Raw genomic sequence first — 20,191 nt, 5'->3', positions numbered from 1 at the left:
GATTATATAATATGTTTTGTGAAAGTCACCTGTACTGAAAAAGGTCATCCTTGGAGTATTTCAGAGTCTCAGCATTTTTATACCATGCTGAACCCTGTTATGATAGTTTGTGAAAATCCATTATCAGTGAGACCTTCAGCATACATTTCAGCTGACCTGGGCAGTAGGGGTGTGATCTACTGATAAATGACACAGTCAGTAGGATGGAAGACTGATATTGCACTATTTTAATATCACCAGGACTTGAGTATAGTCATCTTTCTACTTACTGTCTATGGATCTTTGTTGCTTTGTTTATAGGCTGTCACCCAAAATGCCTTGATGTTAATGAGTCATCTCCCCTTGAGGTGTCTAGGCAGTGCTTTTCAGAAAGAGAAAATCAAACTCGTGGTGCTGACTGCTCCTGTCAGGTAGAAGGCAAGCTCTGGCTAATTGAAGGTGCAGCATCAACTGAACAAAAAAGCTCATCTTCTGTTCTCAGATTGACACCTTTAACATGGAGCCTTGAGATTAAGGGAGAGAAATCAAGAGAAAATGGATGACAGAGTTGTTCAGGGGGGCACAGCCTTGCATAAATTAGTGTAACTGCAGTGATACCAGCGGTGCAGTCTCAGTGTGTTTTAGGTGAGAATCCAGCCCTGAGTCACTAATTAATTGCAGCACTGTGCCTAAAATATTATAGACTGAGAAATCTGTGACAGAGCTGATGCCTCTGACATCCTGTCCTGCATTCATTTCTTTAGACTCTATTCAGACAAAGTAGGCCAGTTTCTGTCCCCTTACTCCAGGACATTTGTCATAATTCTGCTGAATCCATTTATATCACTGAAGCAACCTAATTATGATTGGGAAAAGAATACTGGCAGTTCTTAGTCACAAAAACATTCATCCTAAAATGATTATATGGAGATGGTATATATTTAGCATATCTATTTTTGGTTAAGCTCTCCTAGCAAGATTGGTGGTAATTTTACAAAGGGTAAAAATGAATCAGCAGCCTCTTCCTTCGATATCTTGTGAAGCAAAAAACGTCTTTAAAACTGAAGTGCTTTGAAAAATGCAAAATGCTGTAATTGTTGTAAATTGATATGTGCAGAGTGGAGTAATTTAAAAATCATTAGAAGTCTGCATTTTTTACAGTAAAGTACTTCAAAAAGAAATTAAGGCATAATACAGTATATTAATGTAGTTCAAGAAATCTCAAATAGGTTTCAAAATTAAACATCAAAAACTGCAGCTTGAAAAAATAATTAGGTGAACCCATTTCATCGTAATCAGAAACTCTTCAGGTTTAGGGAATTGCAGTGTATGGGTGTCAGTCGTTCTCATTTACCAAGGACAAGGATGTTCACTACAAAGAGCTTGCAGTAGTGAAAATAGCCTTGAAATTTCCTCAGTACATTATGAAATGTCGTGCATTTTCTGTAGACTGCTCAGTTGCACATTGGTGCTGCCACTCTGCTCCCTATTTTAGACAAATCTCAAGAACTTTTTAATTATACTGGAAATGTCCTTCGCTGTTTTGTTCTTAAGAAATGATGGACTTGCTTAATTTCATCTAACTGTCCTCTTTCTGTAATTTGTGAGGAGCTTTGCCTGGTACTGCTCTGCTAATTAAAAGGATGATTGAAGTTCCCCTGCTGTACATTGTCTGACATTGTAGAAAGACTCTTCCCTACTACTGTATATTTCATTGAGGAGAAAAAACAATGTGTGACTAGTTTGATTTGTATCTCCTGTAGAGTTACAAGAGTTTGCAAAAACATATCTGGTGAGCAAGGTTTCTATTAAAAACATACTAGTTAAAGATTGGAACACTTAGTATGTGTTGCTGCAGAATTTAAAACATGAGAAATTTAAGACAGTGAAGAAGCACTCTAATAAAAATTAATTATCCTTCATGTTTAAATCAGTCCACAGGGAACCAAAAATACTTGATGTAGTAATTTATTGATTTAAGAAATAGGATAAGTCAAGGGTATGAGATATACAATGAGGAAACATGGGGTGTTTTTCAACTGATTGCTGCTTATTTTGCAGATATGCCAAAATTAATGGCCCTTTCCTTTCCTTTTTCTTCCTGAAAATTAAGTTTCTTAATCTATTGCTGTCTGCACCTCATTCAGCAATTTATGGAAATACTCCTCATTCCAATGTAAATGCAATTTAGTTAAGTCAGCTTTTGTAAATCCTAGTCTAATTCACAGCAAGCTATTACTTTTTCAACAGGGTGGAATCCACAGACCCAGTTTTGGATGCTTCTGTCTCAGAAACTCTTGGCTTACCCAGGAGGGAGGGACCCAAATTGCTCTGGTGATGGCAAAATGGCTCTGTTTATCCTCCACTCTGGAGGCTGACAGAGCCTTTCCTCTCTGTCTGCATGGCATTGTGCCTCTGCAGGGGAGGGATGCTCCTTAGCATCCTTGGGCAGCACTGGTGCAAGGTCCTGCAGATTGCAAAGGTAGAGCTCTTAACATAAAGCTGCTGTCATTATCTAGTAGCAAAACCTGGTAAGTGGGATTTCAGTAGCAACTCAGGTGCTGAAGTGGTTCAAGGACCTTTGAATTAAGTAGGGTAAGCAAGAGGTTTAAGGGTGTATATTTATAGTTAAATGCCTGCATTCCTCTTTCACATCTCAGCCTTCTCACCTGCACAGAACTCAATGTACTGAACAGGGTTAAGAACCATGCTGAAACAACTGACGGGGTATAGGATGGAAAGGTCGTTCATGAACAGTCTTTATTCAAGAAAATGTCAAGATGGATATTCTGACTTTGGAAGGCTTGTAGTCTACAATAACCCTTTGTAAAAGAGGACTCTGAGGTAGAGGAGCTGTGGGAGAATTCTGCTGGTGGATGCTGCAGTGGAGGTGGAAAAGTAGCCCAGATGAACAGAACAGGAATGACATAGGAAATCTTACATTTTTAATTTGCTAAGCTGAATCCAAAGATGAAACTCTCACAAATTATCCATACCACCATGGTTTAAAGGAGGGCTCTTGTGTTAGAGTGACCTTCTGTTTCCTCACAAATGAGAATTGTAAGAGCAAGGGTACAAAAGAGCAATAGAACTAGAGGTTTTGTCCTTCAGTGAATTTCAGAGCAACTATTGTGTAAAATGTGCTGCATCAGTCCCTAAAAGGCAGATATTTATAATATCTTTTGTTGTCATGGTAAGTGTTGTACAAAAATAGCTATCATTTCAAAATATTTATGCAGCAGAGTCTGTGAATTTTAACTTCTTCTGAAAATAGGCAATTGTTATTGGTAGAAGTCAAACCCATGAGAACTTCCCTACATAATGCATTTCTAAAGGTTTTGGTTGTGTGTATTGTTGCAAGGGTAATATCTGTAGACATGTAAGGGTCTCCCAGTCACTGCCCTCCTTAAGGACATTTGCTTAAATATGTTTAAAGAAAATTAAATTCATAATAATTATCTAAGAATATTTTAATGGCAACGGGGCAAAAACTCCTTGTGTATTGTAGCTACAGTGTACATTTAGGTATGTCATTCTTCAGTCCAGGAAGCCTTGGCTATTTTATAAAGACATTGTTAAAATAGTGTCTATCACCTTGGGGTCCAAAATCATTTTCTGATGGAGTGCAGAGAGCTGATTGTTCACATGATTGTTCAGTTCCTGCTCTGGTCCCCCATATGCTGAATTAAAAAATGCCCTGAAAAAGGGTGGCCAGCCTGGTGGTGCCTCTGCCAGCTCTGAGGAGCTGGTACCAGGCTCCACAGAAAAAATGCAAGTCATGATCTGCACCTTTGGTTTAGCAGCAGTTGGGCAGAGAGCAGCTGCCAGATGCATGCTGCTATTTCTGTTTGTGCTGCTGACACAGAGGAAGTTATGGTTTATTTACTGGGAGCTGCTTTGTGTCTGCACTCACCTGCCCAGGCTCAGCTGTGAGCCCAGGGACATTTGCTCCCTGCCTGTGGAGGGACACAGTGTTCGTAGGCAGATGCTGAGCGCTGTGGAACTTGTGCTGATTGAGGCTGTGTTCCTTGGGTTTGTGCAAGAACTTGTTATGCCTCACTGCTGAGTTTGTCCAAGGAATTGTTTATTTGTGCTAAAATGGGAGGAAGCAAGGCCAGCTTCTTCATCTGCTTTTGCCTGTGAACTTGAGATGTTACTTAGAAGCTGGTAATGACTTTTGATTTCTCACAATAGTTTTTCTTGTCATACAGACTGATTGTTGGGAACACACAGAGCCTTATTTTAGTTGATTCACTCTTTCATTGAATCATAGAATAACTTGGGTTTAAAGGCACCCTCCAACTTCCCTGCTGTGAGCAGGGCCATCTTCCACTAGATCAGGTTGCTCAGAGCCTCATCCAACCTGGCACAGAACACTTCCAGGGATGAGGCACCCACACTTCTCTGGACAACCTGTGTCTGTGACTTACCATCCCCAGAGTTAAAAATTTGTTCCTACCTAACCTAAACCTTCTCTCTTTCAGTTTAAAGCCATTTCCCTGTGTCCTATCACTACATGCCTTTGTCCACTGTTCCTCTCCCTCCTCCTTGCTTCCTTCAGGTATTGGGAGGCCACAGTCAGGTCACCCTGAAGCTTCTCTTTTCCAGGCTTAACATGATTTCCATCTGTCCATGTAGACTGGCTCTTCAGTGTAAAAAATAAGATAAAAATCACATCCTTTTAAAAGCATTCAGTCCCAGTGCATAGATGTGTGTTCTGCAGATCATTATCCCCTTTCCTTCTGAGTGCCAGCTCTGTGTCTGATTTGGGCAGCAATGGCATCTCTGTCACTTTTGGGCTGCAATTGCTTTTACACAGCTGAATCTGAATAGCTGTTCCTCTTATACATTGAGAAGTATTGCCAATTTCAGCATATTTAGCTCTTTCAAATAGGATAAGTAAAATATATCTTCATTACTAAAGTCAGCAAGTACATCCAACATGCAGAGCACAGACCAGCACAATTTTTGGGAGTGGACCCATATCCAAAGGTCATCCTGTAAGCCAGTGAATTAAAGATGGTGCCTATTTGTCACAAATAATGCTTAAATAAACATTACATCTTTACTGGATATCACTAATCAAACTTAGTAATTGAATAATTGTGGAAAGCTTTGAGCAGAGCCTGAATCAGTGTTAGCAATCATTGTTCTGTGTACCACAGAAGATTTATTGCTTATATAGACATATCCTGATCCCCTCAGACAATCTGGTGAACTTTTGCTGAAAATAGGTGTCTCAAAACCTTTATTTTCTTTTGATGCTGGATTAGTTCAGGCTGTACCTGTGAGACAGCTACAGTGTATGAACCTACTGAGCCATCTCTTTGCCTATTTCCCTTTTCCCCACAAAGCCATGGTTGTTCTCCATGTTCCTCGTGGTTATCACAGGCCTCATGCCTTCCCTGATTCTTGTGGTCTATCACTTGCTCAACACATTTCCCATTTTTCCTGCACAACTGGCTTTTCAGTCCGAGGAGCTGTGAATTGCATTTCCCCTTGTGAGTGAGCACAAAGGCATTGCTTTCATCTCACTCATCACAGCTCATGACAGATTGTTCTGGACTGCTTTCATACCAGTCTCCTGATCAAACAAAATATCCAACAAGGTAGATGTTGCACAGCACTTCCTCTTGTGGTTCTTGGGGTGTTGCAGAGAATTTCAGAGCTTGTTAATCAGAGTGTAAGTCTCCAGTGATGAGTGACATCTCACTGCTGTGCTACAAGTACAACTTGAAATGAAACGGTGAAGACAAATTATAAAACAGGACCAAATTTGACAAGGAAACTCCACATTTACTTGGGTAACAATATTTTAAAAATGTCTTGGTCAGATTTCTTTGTGCTTCTCCTTGCCCTTGTGTCAGTCTAATCTTCCTTGCTATTAAGTTACACTTCTGCTCATTTATTTTAAACATTGCCCACACTGGTCTCATCCAACCTGCCAACCTGTATCATATCTAAAAAAGAGACAAGTTCTGCAGCTGAAGTCTCTTGTGTGGCAAGCCCAGCATAGTTGTGTTCTCTTTTACACCAGTGCTGTGGCTGGGTAAACAGAGATGTTCCCAGTGCCAAATGAGGAATCCTTTTCAGTGGTATCAATTTTCAGTGCTCTGGCTGCCTGAAATGAAATATCTGTTAGTATGTTTACCATTACCAGTCCAGCTTCTTCAGGCTGTATTGATTAAATTTTTGTACTGTAAAAATACCATTTTGAACCCCAGCAAAATCGATATAGAGTGAGGTTTTATATATATATAAATTGGATTTGGATCAGGAAGAAAATCTTCATCAGATGAAAAATAAAGCTGGGTGAAAAAAGTTTGATAAAAGATCTCAGAAGAGGAAAAAGTTGCTCTGTCATTTCCCCAGCCTCTGTTGTATTTGCCCTCTAGACCTTTCTGTCTGTCCACTGATTACTTTTCTACACAAATAAATTTTCAAGCAAATTGAGGCTTCCTGTTTCAAAAAGATACTTGTAAATAGATGTAGCATTATCAGAAACTACCTAAAAGGGCTTTTTAAATGCAATACATTCATATATTTTGTGATACACGGTAGTGCTAATGGTAACCTTCCTACTGGAGGCTAGAAGAGTTATTTATAGAGTACCTAATGCATCAAGAATAAGTTCAATGAGATGATGGAAGGATTATTTCCAGAGAGCAATTAAAACCACCACTTTATGGGTAGTGAAACATTGTGAGTAACAAACAGTGAGGATATGGTATTTCAGTTGCAGTGGGTTTATTTTATATGTTGTGGCCTGTGGTAAGAAGATAAGAAAGGTAGTTAGGTAACTGCAAGGCAAGACACCAGGCAGGTTTTCTACATAGAACTTAGAGTAGGAAGGTTTAAAATGAAGTAATGTTTGGGGAATGAAGAAGTTTTGGGGAAGTTTTACCTTTGGTAGATATAGTTGATGGTTGTGGTTGTGCAATAATTGTGTTTGACTTACCCAAATAAGTCAGGGCTGTGTGAAGTTTACATCTGCCCCCCCCATTTATTTTCTGAATTACTGGCTATTCAATAGTTCTTTTCTGCTACTCTTGTCTCTCTGAGGAAGACCCGGCCTCCTGAAATGCCTCTTTGCCTCCTGGTAGAACAGCTCCTGAAATAATACTGAGCAAAACATAAAGAGTGCCTGGGCCAGTCCTTTACTCAGATTTCAGCTGTGCTGGTTTGTTTTTTTTAAATGCTAGTGAGACCACACAAAAGCTTATTTTCTGGAATCACTAATTCATTTCATAACAAAACCCAATGATCTATTGAAGAGAAAATAGAAACAGGTTATCAGTCATGTAATCATGCAGGAAAGAGGGTACTTAATATGAATTTAAGTATTGGAAGACATCAAGAAGACACAAGAAAGAAATGGTATTTGAGGGGGCTAAGGCATGTCCATATTTGTGTAATTCATGGAAAACTGTAAATAGGTGGAATATGTTATGAACCTCTCTAACATCGTTCAGAGCCAGAAATGAGGGCAGATGCAATTTAGAGTTGGACTTGCTTTCTCCTTAAGTTTTTTCCCAAATAATTCTTCTTTCGCTAACGTAGTTTTATATGCATGCTACAGTCTTGCTTCGTGACAGTGTCAGAAAGGATAAATATCAATAGCTGAATAAATTTAAGCATTCTAGTCTGATAACAGACTGTAATAGAAAAGTATTTCAGACAAATGTTTCAGGTCAGGTGAGATGAATCTCACTCTTCGAGTCTTTTGTTGGGATGGGCCACCATGTCCCACTTTGGGCAAGGGCAGAATCTTTGGAAATGACTGTGAAAATTATTTTGGAAAGATATATGATAATAAATTCAATGCAATAGTTTTGTAGAAAGAGTTGCTTTGAATTTATTCACACAACGGTATCACATTGTTGTGGTATTGTGAGGTGACCTTTAATATATTTCAGTGTCAGATATTAGCATGCAATGCATGAAGAGTGTTGCAGCAAGAGAAACTCAGATTGAGAGAATATTTTTTTGTGAAGATGGTCTGATAGTGGTATGAATTACCTGTCATAGAACAGTCCTGCTCTCTGTTGCTGGGAGCTTTCAGGGATGCCAGGTATGATTTAATTTGAAACGATAATAGATGATCCTCTGAAGTCTTTTGCAGCTGTATTCTTTATAAATTTATGTTAAAATAGATCAGTCATTTGGGGATAATCTATCGTATTGATTTATTTCTTATGGTACTAAATTTCACATTAAGTTCTGTGGCAAGTTCCCATCACATGTTCCTCAGTGGTGTGGAGGATAGGGAAGAGATGGGCAATGCACCATTGCTGCCTCTCCACATAGGAACCTGATTTCAGTTTTCCAAAGGCAACATGTTCACAAAACCTGGCAGGTGACAGAGGAGGACTTCAGCATTAATGTTTTGAAGACATTTGCAAATCCCTTTGATTTCCATCTCAAGCTTGAAGAGCCAGTCCCACCGGACACTGGCATAACCTGTGTAGTACTGCTGTGTGGCCCCTAAAAAAGCTGTCCCTTGCTTGATCATAGGTCACAGAATGGTTTGGGTTAGAAGGGATCTTAAAGATGATCCAATTCCAACTCCCCTGCCATGGGCAAAGGCATCTTCCACAAGACCAGCATGCTCCAAGCCCCATCCAGCCTGGCCTTGAACACTTCCAGGGATGGTTTATTGGCATAGCTGTGGCTTACTAAGAATGTTCAAAATTACACACCTAACTAAGGTTCTGTGACACTGCTGGGAAAGCCAAGATCAGATGCAGTTAACATCCAAAGAAATTCATGTGAATTGGGAAAATAAGATAAGCTGTACCATAAAAATAACATCTCTCTAGTACAGATATGTACAACTTGATGTCTGCATGAAAGCTCTACTGGGCACTCCTAGGTAACCTTCTTTAAGGGGAACAAATTTCCATTAGGTTTTAAAGAAAAAAAAAGCTCAAATGCTTTTGAAACTCGTAAAACTTTATATTTTTGAACTTTCTCGTGGTGTAAAAAATTATATTAATATAGCCAGTTGCTGAAAATAAAAGCTAGAACAGTGTTGTCTCCAGGACACAGCAGGAAGGTAATTTAAAAAGCTCAGGAACATTGTTGAAATTATCATGCAAACTTATTAAATGTAATGTATATTTAAATTGAAAAAACTTCTTTATTAGGGCTAGATAGGTGATTTTTTTGCTGCCTCTAGCAGTTAAGCTTATTGGGTGAAAGTCAGGGTAGATTAATTTCTAATCTTTATGGAAAACCACTTATTAAAAAATGGATAGCAAAATTATTAATATAATACTGAAAGTTTAGACTATCTGTAGAACAAGACTCACCACTGAACAAAAGTATAATGAGTATTTCATAGTATTTGGCCACTTTTGTTTACATATAGTTTTGTATTCTTAGCATGATTTTCTAGGAGTTATTTCTGACACATGTTGAATTAACATTAAAATCTTCCCTATCATTACAAATTATAAAATATTTAGCTTTAATTTCCCTTTTCATAACACATAAGTAGGAACTTATTATAAAACACATTTGAAAGAACTTATTGTTGACTTAGGTAATTAAAATGAAGAGTGTGAAGTGAATTTTTAATGCTTTTTAGATTAGCTCAGGAATGATCAACTATTTGTCTCCTCCTCAAGAATATGTACAAATAATGGTTCACAGCTCACATTTGCCTTTTTCCAAGAAATTAATGAGCATTCAGAATTAAGGGCATGTCAGTAAAAATTCTAGACTGAATTGAACATTTTTTAAGTCTCTTCTTCATTAATTGGTGTGAGTCTAAGGACTTGGAATTTCAGATTTGATGCAAACTGTATTTGATGAAAGTCTGAGGGAAGCTGCTGGGGTCAGCTGAGGCCATCCCCAGTGCTGTGCCAGCAGGATGCTCACAGTGACTCTGCATGCCTGGGCTTTTTTCAAAACCAAAATTGACTTTCCAGGCCTACATTTAGAGAACCTTATTGAATTTCAAAGTGTACAGGTACAAAAACTGCCACGGGGCCATGAATTACTGTGAATTTGGGTGACTCGGTGTCCTGGGAACCCTGAAAATTCACATGTGCTGAGGCATGGGGTCTCAGCCACAGACCAGCCTGAAGCCCAGCTTGCTGCACAAGGTCTGCCCAGAGCTCAGACAGGCAGGTGTAGGTCCCACTAAACTGTGACACAGAGGAGTGGCAGTGAAGAGATGGGTTTGTGTAACCTTAACACCAGCATGGTCAAGGAGCTAAGGTGTTGTAAGCATGGCACTGTACATGGCAGGAATGAATGGCAATTAATGGAGCAGCACCAGTAAAGGCTTGTGGTGTAATATCCCTGAATCAACTAGTCCAAACTGTTCCTCTTGTCACCTGCCTCCCTTGTTACCTTACAGAAGTCATCTCTCTGCTCTTGTCCTTTGCAGTGAGATGATGGCACAGCTTGTGGCTCCTCAGCAGGACAGTCTCTGCCCAGGCTGGGATTTGCATCTCCTCCCTCATCCTGCCTGTATGGCTGCTTTGATCTCTCCTTGGGCTGATTTAGCTCAGCTAGCTGGCAGGTATTAACCCAGGAAAATAAACTAAATAATTATCTGACAGTTCCATGATCTGAATCATCTCACCAGTGTTCCCATGCTAAGCACTAGGCAGGGATCACAGAGCCATGAGATGGATGGAGAGGAGGAGGAGGAGTGGAGTAGCTATTTCAGTCAGAGAAGACATTTTTGGCTGTCTCAGCTGCTTGCACTGACCCACAGCTTAGAGCCCTTCCCCACTGTGCTGGCTCTGCTGCATTTTGTGGGGCTTCTGTGTCCTCTAGGACCAACTGCTTTGGAAGGAGGAAGATGCTCCCATGAGCTGAACAGCTGTATGACTTGCTGTCCACCTTCACCTCTGTGTGAATTTTTGCCACATCAGCTTTATTTGAAGCTATTTACCTAGTTAAAGTTACTGTATAATTTCCCATTGCAGTTGGTCCCTGAGCACTCACTGGAGTATCTCATTTTGTCCAGTCTCTGGCAGAAGCCCTCAATACAAACACAAATGCTAATGTGGCTCCCTGCTACACAAAGGTTTCTGGGCTTGTTTATCTGCAGGAGGAGTTAAGAAATAGTTTTGCATTTAAAAGCAGGACAACCTGAACTGATAATCCTTTTTTTGATCTTAGTTGTTTGAATTTGCTGTGGATTAAAGCTGCATGTTCTACCACAGCATTAATAAGATGACATTAGGCTTGATTTCCCTTGCTTTGCATGAGAAGTCTGTGGAGAATCTTGGATTTGCTTGGCAGAAGAATACATTATCATGGTAAACAGCACTTCTGAAGGCTTATGAAATCACCAAAAAGAATGTAAGTCTCAAGGTTGCCTCAGTGATGACAAAGTGTGAATTGGCTGAACTGCAGGTCAGCTAGGGTAGCTGAGGAAAGTGTCTGGTCCAAGCTAAGATGCCTCATATCATTGCATCTGGTGCTTACAAAATTTGGTTTGGTTTTCATTAAAGAACATTCAGACTCAATATTTTGGGGAAAAATTAATTTTTAGCAGGAAATCCAATAACTAGGTAAGTTAATTTCGAGTATGATCTTGTGTTGGAAAACAGAACAAAAAGTAGCCTTATGAGTGAATACTGTATATACTGACCTAGGATATTTTTTATAAGATAGTAATCTAGTATCTCCACTTCATTAAAGATTAGGTTATGTTTAAACATTTTATTCCATGTGTAGGGAAAACAGTGGAAAACTTTTTAACAGTTTAAGGTCCGTTAAATTTTTTGGTTTTAAAAGGGAGATGTGTGCAAGATCTATCCCTGTCCCTGTGGTAGGAGTGTGCCTACATTGCCTTCAGCTCCATGCTGTTATTTCTTTTGTTTGTTTGGAAGATGAGTTTGTCATGATCAGATTCTGTGGGGTAGTGCAGCCATGCATGCCATGTGTGGGAATGTGTTCAAGCTTTTCCACAGCTGGTGCTTGGGTCTGTTTACAGACAGAGAAGTGGCAGGAGCTGTTAGCACTGCTGACAGGGTCAAAAGCTCTCTGTATTGCTTGATTTCCCCACTTCAGCCATTGCCACTTCTGTATTCCAATGCCTACAGTCTTCCCTGAAGTTTTGGAATCAGTTGAACTAAGCCAGTCCCAAAGCTGCAACAGTCTGTGTAGTAGAATGTCAATCCAGAGGGTCAAGATGACCATCAGTTCCACTTAGCTCAGTATATTGTAAACTACACAATATTTATTAATATTCTCTTAACAATCTTTTCCAGTTGAAGTAAAATATCATAAGCAATAATTATAGTGAACTAGAGGGAGATATGGGGAGATCAAACACATCCCTCTAGCAGCCTAAATTCTTAAAGTATTTGCTAGATTTAATTTTACGAGTAGACCAATGTCCAAGCTGGAACAATAGGTTCAAATAAAACCAGTGATCCTCTGCCAGTCTGCTTGGGAGTGATGCTTTTGTGAACTGGTGGGATCAATTCACTTTCTAAACATAGGAGCAAGTATTTGGACATCTTCAGTACCAATGGAGTAAGAAATCAAGTCCTCCTATGGTCCTCCAAGCAATCTCCCAGGTTTCCAAGAACAAACAAGTAACAAAACAAAACAGCCAAGACAAATTATGCAGCAAGGGGGAAGAAATCCTTTCCAGTACCTGCAGGCAGGCAGTCCAAGGCATGAAGCAGTAGATGAATATGTGATCAGCAGGCAGCAATCAAGACTTTCTAAGGTATAATGCCCCAGACTCAGCACAGTTTTTCATTTGAATATAATAGAGCAGTCTCTTTTCTTGTCTTACATATTGTTTTTCAGGAATATCATAGAATCATATCCTCATTCCTAAGGACAATACTTTAAAGTTGCTTTTACTGAATTTTGTGTGATGTTCTTTACTGTGCCTTCTGCTTCTGAATTTGAGTTGGACAATGCTCTTGCAGTTTGTCACTCACCCATCCTTTTGATTGTGCACTGTGCTGTCACCCTGGCTATTACCAAAAATAAGGGCTAAGCTCTCACTCAAGACAGAGCCCAGCATGTCTTTGATGTCACTGTGCTGTTCCAGTTCTGTGCTGCTTTTTCCTTTGTATTAAAATGATTGGAAGATAAGATTTCAATTTAAACTTTAAAAACTTTTCTTGGTATGTAAGTGACAGCATTTGTCACTACAAATGGTTTTAAGGATGCTTATATACAATAGTTCCAAGATCTAAATGATCATTGTTTAAAATCTGTCAAGAGAAAAATCCTGCCACAACTAAATATGTAGAATTGACATTTGAAATGGGAGTAGACATGAGCTTGGCTTATACTTTAAGTGCTATCAGCTGCTTTCTGAGAGGAAGAAGGAGGAGACATTTCTGTAGCAGGTTAATTACAGGATAACAAGCAAATTCTGTATCTTTGCAATAATTATTCTAAATAAATTCAAACTACATGGAACCTTTCTATAATGAAACCATTCTTTTCACAGAACAACTTTAGTATACATAGAAGCAGAATTGCAATTAGCCTATGGTGATGTATTGAAACAATTCAGGACTTTCATACCACTTCACAATCAGGGCTGTTCTACAGTGCCCAGGTAGAGAAATCTTCCAAGGGCAATGAAGGAGGTATTACTTGAAACAGCTTTCCTGGTTTCTTAGCAGTTGACTCATGAAGGTCAGGAAGGAAAAAAAAGTCTGAATCCTCGAAAGCCATTTTAGAACTGGGGGGATCTGAATGGCCTGCAGGTCATGTCATGTTGCATGCTGCTGTCAGAGTGAGGTGCTTGCCTCATCTCTTACTCCCTTTCTGGTGGCTCTCTGTCCTACAAGTGAAGGGCATTTTGTCATCACTGCAGACATTTGAATATCTATAAGATTGGTTTGCTTATATGTATTTTATGTGCTACTTTATCCTTTAATTCAGTTCACAATATTTCAGTTTGTAAGAGATTTTAGAACTGAGTCTCAGAAGAATTAGTCAAAAGATACAGACTCTTTCAGGTCATTGTTTGTCTGCTTCAGACCTATTATTCTACCAACATTTGCAGTCCCCACCCCAAATAAATAAATGATAAAGTAACTGCTAAAGAAGGAGGCAGCCAGCTTGCATAAGGTCAGTACTGAGTGATAAAATCCCATGTTTGGTCCAGCTGATGAGTGACATTCATACAGAAGTGAATTAGTCTTGATGCAAAGTCTGTTTGCAGTATGGAAGTGCTGTTCCACGTGCTGTACTTTTGTTTTTCTGTGCAGAGCTGTGTACCCTGGACTGTGGCAGCCACGGTGTCTGCTCCCGAGGGATTTGCCAGTGTGAGGAGGGCTGGGTGGGACCCACCTGCGAAGAGCGGACCTGCCACTCCCACTGCGCCGAGCACGGGCAGTGCAAGGATGGCAAGTGTGAGTGCAGCCCAGGATGGGAAGGGGACCACTGCACCATAGGTAAGGGGCTTTTGTACCTCAAGAAATGAAATACATAAAACCTTAATCCAGTCCTATACAGATAACCATCATTCTGATTGAAATCTGTTTGGAAAAACTGAGACTCAGAATCCAGGCAGGTGTAAAAAAGGTGCCTCTGCACTCTGTTTGTCCCACAGAATAGCAGCGTGGCACAGCTTTCTGTGTAGAGGAAATAACAGATTAATTTAAAAAAAACACAGAAAGGAAAGATAGCTCAGTCCTAACATATCTTTGGGATGTGTTCAAACATGAATGTTATAGTCAGGAAGGAAAAAAATCTTTAAAAAGTAGAAGGTGTGAGGAAACAAGCTATTATTTACATTACATAATTCTTGCATTAAATCTCTTGCCTTTCTGTCTGAGGATTTACATATTTTACTTACTGCTAATGGTATTTTTCCTAGAGCTGACTGCTAACAATATTCCTAATAAGGTAAAGCTTTTGGATCTTTTTAGAAGTCATTAGTCTACTATTAAAGTGTAATAGTTTTATTTTTAATGAAATTCAACAGTTTTTTGAAAAATCTAAGAGAGTTTCTCCCTAAAATATCCCAAAGTGAAATTATTATCTAATTGTCAGAGTGAGCAGCATAAGATCTCACATTTGTTTCTTGAAAAAAAATCTAAAATGTGTTATCTTTATCTGGAGCATTTTAAGATAATTCAATTCCCTGGCTCTAGAATTTACTAAGTCAAGAATTAGGTTTGTGATGGAGGAACAGCCTAATTTTCTGAAGATTGTTTAGAGCAAATCCAGAGAAGGACCAAAATACTTGAAGGGATAAAAAGACCTGCTGTTCACATTGTAGGCAGTGCCAGGTGTGGTCCCTGCACGCTTGTCATCAAATGGAGAACGATCACAAACACAATGCTCTGGTCACAGCAGCAGGAATAGCTCTGCCTGCAGGAAGAGGGAGACATTTTATATCAACCCCCAGGTGTCAAGCCATAAGCAAATGTATTTTCATTTGGTACAGAAGTTTGATCCATCTCAGTTTTGTTCTTTTCTTTTTTAAGCTCACTACTTAGATGCTGTTCAAGGTAAGTTTTTCATATCAGCATTCCAAAAAAAGTAATGAAAATATACAAAAGTATTGGGAATGGAGTGTTTTCTGTTACTCACTTTGTTTGAGCTTCTGTACTGCTAAGTTCCCAGAATAGATGACACATTTGTTTATGGAAATATATACAGATATATATGCACACACAGAGATTTACAGCAGAAAGTGCAGTTTTTAATAAGTAATGTGCTCAACTCATTTGCAAAGTTGTACCAATGTAAGCATGTTTTACAGGGCCATCTGATGTTCTGTTAGGCAAATCCATTTTTTGGTCTTGTTTACCATCCAAAGTAATGCCAGAGCTGAGGACTTGTATTGATACTGTCTCCCATGAGAAGTAAAAAAAAGTATTCTTTTGTCATTTATGCTTGAAGTAAGTTTCTTTTGCTAGAGCAATGCTCTTGTTTTCTAAAGCTGTCTGTGCCAGATGTGATCTAGTTCTCTTCAAATCATATGATCCAAGAGTTAAGTTTGATGTTGCTTTGTGTCTGGTGCTGCTCATTTGATTCCCGTGCATTGCTGCAGGTCCTGCTCGTTCATGTCAGTGTGAGAACCTTCCCAGTGTGACAGCACTCCCTGTGCCTGCCCCACACCAGTGATGCACAGCCCCTCCCAAAAATGCTGCTCACTGAAACACCAAAATAACCATGAGTTCAGAAAGATCTCAGTGCTTATTTTCTGTTTCTTGTTTTATTTCTTTGGAATTAGATAATAATAAAAGCACCTAAGCATTCATTTTGTTGCATTTATAGACTTAGAGGGTAACCATACACAGTAGCAAAATATAATAATGTACAAGAAATTAATTAATTCAGCAGGACAGTGATTGAAAGTGGAAAAACGTCCACATTACCCAAAAGAGCTCTCACATCCTGCCCTTTCCCCCAGCTCCCTGAAAGAGGCTTTTACTGTATCTTTGGTGGTTGCCAAGTTCATGTTGTTTTGGAGTAGCATCTTCCATAACTCAGTGTGAGAAAATGGTGCCACCCATCTCCAGTTTTTCTGAGTAAGAGAGTCAGGCTCTCTGATTCCTCTGTTTGCAGATGTGATTGATAAACTGTGCCAAGGGTGAGAAGGAGGGAGATCATGTGTCTCATGTAAAGTTACCAGGAAATGTGCTGCATGTGGGGCTGTGAATCACAGCCTGACAGACCAGACTCTCCAACTGGCTCCTCCAAACTCCATTGGAGGATCTTGGGGCTGTCAGGCACTGATTCTTCTCTCCTTCTCAAAAAAACCCTCTCTCTGATAGCACCTATGTGTTGATGATCAGTATCAGGTGCACAGGGGCTTTCAGACCCTGTATGTCCATGCTGGCAAAAAGAAAGAAGCCAGCTTAGAAGTGATGCCACTCACTCTGTCAGTCTTACTGCCAAGCTTTATCCATTGTCCTTTGGCTCCATGTGTGACATGGTGAGGATCTGAGAAATGTCTGAGCTGGCACTGCACCATGCAAGCAGATGGACATGAGTGTACACATCCAAGAGACCATTCCTCTCTCACTCTTACAGGCAAGAAATCTAAATGTGAATGTCCAAATTACTATTGATTCAGAGCTTGCAAGTCTATAATTGAGTGGATGCTACAGCCCTTGGTCCAGTTTTGATCTAGAATCAGCACCACCAAAGGTCATGTGTTGGTCCTGTTGGAATCAGCTCTAAAGGAAGAGAGTGGAACAGGAAGGCAGTGCTCCCTCAATTGCCTTCTGTGGGAAGAGTGTGTTGTAGTATAAATCAAATTGGCTTTTTCTCAGTCAGATGAGTATTTATGAACAGAATAAAAAGGTCACTTCCACTCCCTGCAATGTGTAGGATTAGGTCCACAGATGCCAGTTTGTCATTTAGACAATATATTCCGTGTGCATCTTTGATATAAATCTTGACTATGTGTGTGATATTGTTAGTGAACTATAGTTTATTTTTCAATAGAGAAAGAGATGGACATGACTTCAGAACTTTATATCATGACTTTACTCCTGTAAACAAGATATTAAACACTAAAAATCCTTATTCCTCACTGAAAAACTACTTTTGGCCAAGCAAAGGGAAGGACAAAGTTGGGGATTTTTCCATATTTGGCCAGAAATGTAAGTGGCTCTCAAGCTGTGAACATTTGAAGGCAGCAAGTATAGTGCTAGAAGTAGCAATGTTAATGAATAATTGCAACTGCAAAATAAGAGAAAATATCCCTTCATGAAAGCTTTTTTTCATACTTTCTCTTTTAGATGGTTGCCCAGGTCTCTGTTATGGAAATGGGAGGTGCACTCTTGATCAGAATGGGTGGCATTGTGTTTGTCAAGTGGGCTGGAGTGGCTCGGGATGTAACGTTGTCATGGAAATGGTGTGTGCAGATAACCTGGACAATGATGGAGGTATGATACATAATTCATGTGTCTCTGTTTATCTGTCACATTCTTGACTGCCATTTAAATCCATAGTTTTGGTGTATGCTTTCCTTTTTATCACAAAATGTCAATGTTTGTCTGTTTGCTCAAGACAGTTGTTCCACTGACTTCATCTGAAGTAACACAGTGAGGAAACAGACCCTTGAGCTGGATGCTACTGAAGGCAGAAAATATCTGTGGCCATATTTACCATCCCACTACTTGCTTTTCTTCTCATAAAAAGCAAAGCAAAACAAAAGTGTAATAAGTAATTTCCTATATCTCCTTTCCACTCTTCCTCATAATTCTGTCAGTCTTTCAGAAAAAACAGCCAAGAGAAACCCAAATGAAAGAAACCTCTGTGCCTGTCAAAATGCATCCAGTTAGACTTCTATTATTATTAATTTAATATATATGCCAGAATAAAGTGCACATTTGCAGTTGCTTTTAACATTAGTCTCTCTTAATATTTCTACTGAGACACAGCCCAGTTCTTGCAATTATCTGGACCTACTTTTGAAAGACTGTTGAGGAGACTAGTGTAGAAAGTGCACAGAAGAGATTCTGGAAAGTACTGTAAACAGAGCCCTGTACTGAAATAATCATTGGCTTCTTTCTATCAGTTGAATAAGGGCATTTGGCACTAAGTGCTCCCCTCAGTCCTCTGTGATCTTGATTTCACTCTAATGTTGCATAAGTTTTAGGTTTGCTGGGGAAAACATAGTTCTTTCATACATTGGTCTCTGCTTCCTTTCCAATAGTTTGTTCTAATACAAGAGTTGGAGTTTTGTTGTTTTTTTTTTTTTTAAGAAAAAACATCCAGCTCTATTTCAAACTTGCCAGTGGGAGAGAAGGCACAATATTCCTGACTGGTTTCTCTCAGAGTTAATTATTTTTCCTGTCTGTCTTAGGAATACTCATTTACTGAACGGTCAAGGACTATTGCTTTTCTTTCCTTCACCTGCTACCATCCTTTACTGTGTGCTTGTCCCATCCTCAGAGCTGTGCAGCAGAGGGTGGATTCAAGGCCAGGTTTTGTCAGGCTTTCAGAAACTTGGAACAGTGCAAAAGATGTCCCTCCCCATGGCAGGGGCTTGGAACAGGGTGATCTTTAAGGTCCCTTCCAACCCATACAGTTCTATGATTATATGATCAGCCCCAAACATGGTTAATTTCTTTTTTCTTAGATTGTACAGTGAGTTGTATTAAAATACATATTATCTTATTGTGTCACACCTAAAGACCATATCAGTATCCTGGATGAGATCTTACACTTGACTGTAGGAGCAAAGCTTGCTATGATGATTGTCTGTTTTCTTCTAGGTCATTGATAAATCAAGCTTGATGTAGGTCCAAGAGCTGAGGTCACTGTGGGACCTCAATAGAAACATTCTGACTCAGTGATGATTCCTCATTTACAGATATATTTTGAGACCTTCTGATTTTGTATCCTGTGGCCTCTAAGACCCTGCTGTCCTTTGGCAAAGGACATTCCTCATTTCTGAACCCTATTCAAAATTGCCTTATTCCTCTCATATCCTTCCTTTTCCACTTTATTTCCAAGAGGTCCAAGAGCCCTGTCTCTGCCCACTGTCTGTGCTCTCCTGCACTGGAGTGTGTCCCTGTCACACAAGGTCCCACAGCTGGTGTCCCTGCCCCCTGTGCTCTCCCATCTGTCGCTGCTCTCCCCCGCTGCCCGAGCCTCTGACTCACTGCGCTCTTAGATCTGCCCACTGAAACCCTGGTTAGCCTCAATGTATGGAAAGCATTTTCTGATACTCTCTGTGAACTGGCTCTGTATAAACTGCCCTGTACTGTGATTTTGGGTGCTTTATATTCTGCAATAACACTGAGTTATTGGAAGAGTTGGCACTTTTAACTCTAAATCTCCTTGAATTTGTCAGTTTAAGGCAGACACTTCACATCATTTCACTGCAGGTTTTAAAAGCAATTTTCTTTTCCCTTTTAATGGGAACATAACATGGACTAGGACAGCTCTGTTGACATTAAAATTAGAGATAAGTGCAGAGAGAAATATTTAATTAATCTGACTACTACAGATGGGCTAAATGTAATTAAATTTTCTTCACAAATTTCTATAAGAAAAGAAAATTATATCTACATATTATAACCACTTCTCTTTATATATATATATGAAGTTTGTAGGACCTAATTTGCCATAAGTATAAATTAGAAAAATTCCCCCAAAATCATTGGAGTTATACCAGTGTTAGAATAAATTAGAAGCTGTGTGTTTCAGGGTTTGTATACCAACACAGCAGGAAAATCAGGAAGTGGGAAGGAGGTGTGACATTACCTCCTAAGTCCTGTTTGCTAGGAGGTTGGGC

General features: G+C 39.5%; 1 protein-coding gene across 5 annotated transcripts in view; it reads left to right on the top strand.

Annotated features, from left to right (window-relative positions):
- TENM1 (teneurin transmembrane protein 1) overlaps window positions 1–20,191 on the top strand; it is a 775,104-nt gene that overhangs the window by 661,387 nt on the left and 93,526 nt on the right. For 4 of the 5 annotated variants that reach the window (XM_071442431.1, XM_071442433.1, XM_071442430.1 and 1 more), the window contains 3 exons: window positions 14,193–14,378; window positions 15,417–15,440; window positions 17,685–17,831. In XM_071442431.1, coding sequence (XP_071298532.1) covers window positions 14,193–14,378; window positions 15,417–15,440; window positions 17,685–17,831 — 357 coding nt within the window. The remainder of the gene's footprint in view (window positions 1–14,192; window positions 14,379–15,416; window positions 15,441–17,684; window positions 17,832–20,191) is intronic. The other variant, XM_071442434.1, reaches the window with a different exon arrangement.

The sequence above is a fragment of the Agelaius tricolor genome, unplaced genomic scaffold, assembly GCF_023055355.1.
Source record: "Agelaius tricolor isolate 1412-34295 unplaced genomic scaffold, bAgeTri1.0.p SCAF_17, whole genome shotgun sequence".
NCBI classification, from domain to species: Eukaryota; Metazoa; Chordata; class Aves; order Passeriformes; family Icteridae; genus Agelaius; species Agelaius tricolor.
The sequence above is the reverse complement of the archived record's forward strand: the minus strand, read 5'-3'. Positions and strand labels throughout refer to the sequence as shown.